Source organism: Phaethon lepturus, unplaced genomic scaffold (assembly GCF_000687285.1).
Source record: "Phaethon lepturus isolate BGI_N335 unplaced genomic scaffold, ASM68728v1 scaffold44586, whole genome shotgun sequence".
NCBI classification, from domain to species: Eukaryota; Metazoa; Chordata; class Aves; order Phaethontiformes; family Phaethontidae; genus Phaethon; species Phaethon lepturus.
The window spans coordinates 2214-8662 of NW_010547738.1; the positions used below are offsets into that span (position 1 = coordinate 2214).

The following is a 6449-nucleotide window of genomic DNA, read 5'->3' on the forward strand; positions in this document are numbered from 1 at the left end:
CCTGGGGGTCTCCCCAGTGGGGCCAGCCACATGGTGCTCAGCCAGCCAGCACGGCTCCCATCTCTCACACCAGACCCCACCGAGCCAACCCCTGTGTCCTGACACCCATCAGTCAAGGGCAATGTGATGCCAGGAGAGGCCGAGACAACAAATACCCAGTGGCTTTGGGCAGAGCTGCTGATCAGCACGAAATCAGTCTGTATTCCCTCAACTGAATTTCATCTATTGGCTTCTACTGCTAACAGCCCACATGATGCAGAAGAGGGAAAGCATAGCATACCTTCCACTTCAGTCCCTCCCTCATACCTAGTGCAAGCTACATTTGAGCTCAGGCAGTCGTAACCTGCACAGCTTGAATCTGCACAAGCCCCAAACAATCACTGTTTCAACCATGTACCATAAAAAGCTCCTGGGACTAGCAATAAAACAACAAACCAACCAAAAAGCCCACCCATTTTCCACACTGAGCTAAGGCTGATGTAAGGACAGACAAGGAACCTTGACTCTCCCCGAGTGGGCGCTGTGGAGAAGAATTGCACTTCCAAGGGAACGGGAGAAGCCCCTGCCCAAACTCCTAAAATGTTTACCTGGGGTTATCGGAAAGGCGAAGGTAGCAGCGGACGACGTGTTTCAGCAGCCGTGCCGATGGCTCCTTGGAGAGCTGCAGGACCATTTTACCCTGTTTGACAGAGGCCAGTGCCACCAGTTAAAGTCTTTGTAAGAACAGTTTCACAATCAGCAGAGACTGCGAAAGACCATTAAATCACTCACTCCAGCTTCCCACGCATCACAGCCCATTACTTTTCATCTAGGTAGCCCTGCATGGAGCCCAGCGCTCTGCTTGCCAAGATGCCTTTGAGAAGAGCAGCTAGCCACAGCTTGGAAAGGATTCTCCCAGCTGCTCAGGGAAAGCTTGTCTCATCTCTGGTTGGCTTCTACCTCCCCAGGACTGCTTAGTGGTCCAACTCTCTACTAAAGAGAATCTGGGGCTTCCCCCTTGTGGAAGAAGCCGAACGTATCCCAAACACTTTGATAAACTCGGGCTGAGTCACTCTGTGAGGTGTGTCCCCAAGCTCTGCAACACTCCCAGTTCTCATCTGTGCTGCCTTCATTTCAACGCCCCTTTAAAACGTTAACAATAGCCTGGGAAGCCATGCCAAAGGACTGGGCTCGCCCACACCACGTATAGTAAGGTCCACACCTGGCCTCATCACGCACCCAAGTGTTGTATTTTCTCTTTCTGCTACATCCCTCATTAAGCCATTACCGGGAAGCAGGACCAGGGCAGATCTCCCTGGCCCAACCTCCATTTCTCACACTACGTAAAATTTTGCACATGCTTGCATCTTTGAGTGCAACCAGCCTAGCAAAGTGTGGCTGCCTTCACACGCCTGCTTTGAAGGAGTTTAACAGTCTGCTTCCTCATATTTAGGAGTCAATCAGATCTGCCCAAGAAGTTGTTTTTCTTTTTTCCAGTAAAACTACATTGGCTAGCACTAACCGTTTTCCTCATTAGCCAAATTCACCAGTATTTGGATATTCAGGCAGTTAGCAATTAGTAGGTCCCCCTCATCTGCCCTTCTGCAAGCTTCCTGTTCTCAGCAATTCCCCAGGATACCAATATTTCTTTGAGATAAAGAACAAATCAAAGAGCTCCTCAGACAGCTGCTGGATGGCAAATACAAACTTGCTCTTCTAAAAGCATCTAATACTTGCATAACATCTTACTCAGTTATCAGCAGACAAGGAAGTAAATCATCACCCTCATGAGACAGGAGTACACTATCTTGATTTTTGAAACAGAGAAATGTCTATGAACATTTTAATCTTTCTCCGTAGCACTATGGAATACTAACATGTCAGTGCTTCACCCAGTGGTGGGATTATACCACAGCTAGGATTTCTTCCACGCTAACACAGCTTTACACACCCACATCCTTCCATGTTCATACCCACCCCAGCCACGGATTCTTCCTTGGTCTCCCTCCCTCCCCTACTCCAGGGTTTCTAATTGCGTCCTTCACTTTGCCCTTAAGCCAGATGTACTTTCATCAAAGCTTATCCTTTTCTTGAGCACAAAAATCAAGTCACATTGGGTATTATGGGCAGCAGCTCACAATCGTTCACATTTTGCTGTTTGTGGGTGAATTAGGAAGTAACATTTTCTTTACATTTGGGAAAACAGACAAATAAATATTCCCAATGAAAGCATCAACATTCAGGCACAGAACCAGCACTGCAAAGTGCTTAACTTAATTTTGCATTTTCTTCTCATGAGTCTGCTTTTTAGAAAGCAACCAACCAGCCAAACACAAAAGCAGGACAATAGCTATTCCAGGACAGATATGTATTCCGCTCAGCGAGCTCAAAGATAATAAAGCTCAAGTCGGGGCTATTACTCCTGGGATGAATGAACTTCTCCTTCACATGGAATGGACAAAAAATTGTCTGCTCTCTCTTGTGTTCTAACACAAGAATTAAGAGTCATAAGCAGCAGCTAGTAGGAGCCAGGTTCAAACAGGAAAACAAGGAGGTTGGCCTTCCAGGCAGCAAACAGGAAACCTGTGAAACTTCTTGTTAAAGGACACTGTGGATGCAAAACGTTTCTATGAGTTCAAGGGGAAGACAGGACAAACACTGGGGGTTACTGCATAGAAAATCCACAACTGGGCCCAGAAGTCCAAAGCTGAAAATAGATGGCAGCTGCCAGACCATTACAAGGGCAACTATCACATATGCTTGCCCTGTACTTACTCCTTCGCACAGCCTGCTGCTCTTTTGACCTGCTGTGGGAGACAGCGATGGGAAATGGATCCATGGTCTAAGCCATGTGATCATTCTTACATAAAAGTAAATCAATTCACATGCAACCAACAACCCTGAAAACTCTTTTTCTTCTCTGGAGAAGTTTACCTGGTTTATCTTGGGAACTTAGTATATTACAACTAATATGTGTTCTCTTGACACACTGTGCGGGTTTTGGCTGGGATAGATTTAATTTCGTCACAGTAGTTGGTATGGAGCTCTGTTTTGGATTTGTGCTGAAAACACAATTGGTAACACAGGAGTGTTTTAGTTACTGCTGAACAGGGCTTACAGAGTCAAGGCCATTTCTGCTTCTCATCCCACCCCACCAGCGAGCAGGCTGGTGGTGCACAAGAAGCTGGGAGAGGACACAGCTGGGACAGCTGACCCCAACTGACCAAAGGATCCCATAGCATATTGTGTCATGCTCAGCATATAAAGCTGGGGGAAGAAGAAAGGGGGGATGTCAGAGTGATGGCATTTGGTCTTCCCAAGTAACCGTGATGCGTGATGGAGCCCTGGTTTCCTGGAGATGGCTGAACATCTGCCTGCCAATGGGAAGTGGTGAATGAATTCTTTGTTTTGCTTTGCTTGCGTTCATGGCTTTTGCTTTACCTATTAAACTGTCTTTATCTCAACCCACGAGTTTTCTCACTTTTACTCTTCCAATTGTCTCCCCCATCCCACCGAGGGGAACAAGCAAGAGGCTGCACGGTGCTTAGTTGCTGGCTGGGGTTAACCACAACACACACAAACCAGAGATATAAAAAGGAAACATACGGAAGCAGCGAGCTACAGTGTCATAAGCAATAAGCCCAAGAACGATTTGCCTCCCTCATTCTGTGCTCCAACCAAAGAGCAGTAAAGTAGCTGCCGAAGAAGTTGGCTGCTAGAGCAGCATTTTTTCCTTTTTTAAAGGGAGGAAATAAATAATCTTACCAGTATCATGGCAACATGGGAAAACCGCTCGTAAGTCTGACAGATATATGCCAGCCCTGTGTCATCCAGGAGAATTTTCTGAAGAATAAACGTAGCAACCTAGAATGGAGAGAAAGCAGAAAATAAAGTGTATAAACAACTTACCTGTCCTGAAAAGGGACAGCCTTTGTGCTGTGTTCTTTTCATGGCAGTCCCAGAGCTGAAAGGCCTTTCAGCAGGTAGCAAATGCTTTACTCAGTGAAAGTTTAAAGCCAAAAGAAAATGCAGGACACTACACCATGCTTGGCATATCTGGCTAAAGAAAGGAGATGGACAAAAAGCAGTGTGTACAAGATGACTGGATGCAGGCTGCATAAGACAGCAACTACTGCCGGGCTGCTCAGGACAGCCTCAGGATTACAGCCACGCTACTCTGGTCACAGAGCAAGAGGCAGGATGAGAATCTGTCGCTTGGTCTTGCCATCTAGACAGCAAGCTGATTTCAGTTTTCATGTCCAGTGTTACCAATTCATCATGAGACATGTGACTTTGGGAGAACCTCAGCCAGTTGCGTCAGCAGAGAAGCACACACAGACTAAAATCTGTGGCAGCCTACCTGGGTCATCAGACCAGTCTGACCACAGATCTGAGCTCATGGCAGGGGAAAGGGGCCCTTGATCTAATCAGAGACAACACACTGGCGCAGTGCAGTGAACATTCCCATAACCACCACTGACAGCTGCCACACAACCTCTGCACTGTGTAGCTACAGCATTTGTTCTCTCAGGCCAAGGAAAGTTGATCCAGCTCAGCCCTAAAAGTTACTCTGCAGGGCTGCAAAGGAGGGAACGGGTGTGGAGAGCAGCAAGATCTTTCCCAGAAAAACTACCAAGCTCAGGAACTCCAACTTAGTTTGCTGATTTTAGTTTGTTTTTTGGGAAGGTAAAAACTCCACCCAGCGTTGCCCCAGCATTTGCAACAGGACAGAAGACAACTCTGCAGGTTACTGCAGTCAGAGATAAACAACACCAAGTCTCAATTAAGACAAAAAGAGTAAGTACCGTTTTGGAGAGTTCACTGCCAGACTCCATAATGCGTAAGCATAGCGGGATAATTTCTGTTGTCAATAAGAAATTTATTACTTCTTGCTCATCAGTTTTCACCAAGGCCCCTTGAAGGAAAAACAAAAACCACAATCAATAAATGGTAAGTTGTTTCCAAAAATTTCACCTTTCAAAGAGGGCCTGTGCTCTGTCCTCCCCAGGAACCATTAAGTCTGAATGGCAGGCAGAGCAACTACCATCCTAAATATGTTGCAGCACATAGCTGGAGAAGAAATCGTTTTGGCAGCATAAAAAGTAATCAAGCTGGATTTGGGGGTTGTTTGTTTTTCGGAAAGGGGATGCATTCTTGGCTCTCCTCTAGTGGTAACACAAACACAAGAGGATGATGCCACCCACAGCAACCTCTGGGAAGAAGAAATGCATTTTAAGACCCTCTAACTTTAGGCATCGAGGGAGAAATGTCTTGGGCAGAAAGAAGAAAAAAAAAAACCCAACAGGCTAAGGGGAAGACAGGGCAAATACACCCGAGTCAATCAATGACAAAAACACAAAGAGTGCACAACAAGCCTGCAGATGCTTGTACTCAGACGAAACCTATTTCTGGCAATGCACCCAGACTTCAGTGTTTTCTTGTTAGGGAAAAAGTCCAGTTTCTACACACTAAGAGGAACCTGCCTCCACAACTGATGGAAAAGGAGTTAATACTACAGGACTCAGAAGATACGAATAAAAAGAAACCTGTGATTTTGGTCATGCAGGTCTCTATACCCACTGTATGAACTGCACCCAACTTGATAAGAAACCAGTGGTCCAGCATTAGGCTGGCTGCTTACCAATCACTCCAAGGCTCGTGAGCCGCAGGTACTCAAACGGACGTGTCTTGCTAACTGTGTGCAAGAAGGGGTACAGGAAGAGAGGGATATGAGCTGCCAGAAAAGCTGACCTGTAGGAAAGGGAGAACACCCAATGTGAGAGACAAGGAAAACAAAGCGAGCACACAATCCAGCGTTACCATGCAGTGCCTCAGACTATTCCTGACAAACGCCATTGCTGCTGCTCCTCAAAAGAGAGTAACAGCTCATTCTCTGATGGAAAGGTATGACATAGTTCTGCACTGGGTGCTGCACAAAACCTAACACCTAAACTGTCAGTTACCTGCATTGCTGCTTCCATCTGACCAGGAACAGAGCAGGTCCTGTTGTTTTTATTACTCTTCCTGCCACCCAGACCCTCTGCTTTGTATATTCACTGTTGCATTTCACCTTGCAGGCTCCCATGAGTGGAGATAGTCAACCACAATGCATGTGCAAAGACAGCCTCTGCATGACAGAAATCCAGACTGACTGATCTCTAGGCATTAGCACAGTGCAAATGTGCACAGCCATCCTTCCCAAGAGTCCTCATACTACCTTCTGACAATAGTGAAAAACACAGACTGTAGGGAGAAACCTGGAGATTGCTCTGCTAGCAGAGGGAAGCTCTCTTCCACACTCATCCAATATTCTTCCTCTGTTCTCAGTCTTCAAACTTTAAATGTAAAGGTGTGTGGTGTAGAACTACCCTACTACTTTGGATATCATCTCATAGAGGGTTGCTGTTTAACACTTCTTTGCAGCAGCTGAAAAACAACTTCAGCTACGCAGCACTTTGTTCTCAGCAGGA

The 6449-nt window shown here is 46.2% G+C and overlaps 1 protein-coding gene across 1 annotated transcript in view; it reads right to left on the bottom strand.

The window, feature by feature from the left end:
- Nucleotides 1–6449, bottom strand: part of RQCD1 (RCD1 required for cell differentiation1 homolog (S. pombe)) — a gene marked incomplete at its 5' end in the record, with an annotated part of 8955 nt that overhangs the window by 488 nt on the left and 2018 nt on the right. Inside the window, 4 exons of the mRNA XM_010289739.1 lie at nt 588–679; nt 3745–3843; nt 4785–4894; nt 5621–5730. Of these exons, the coding sequence (XP_010288041.1) occupies nt 588–679; nt 3745–3843; nt 4785–4894; nt 5621–5730 (411 nt within the window). The remainder of the gene's footprint in view (nt 1–587; nt 680–3744; nt 3844–4784; nt 4895–5620; nt 5731–6449) is intronic.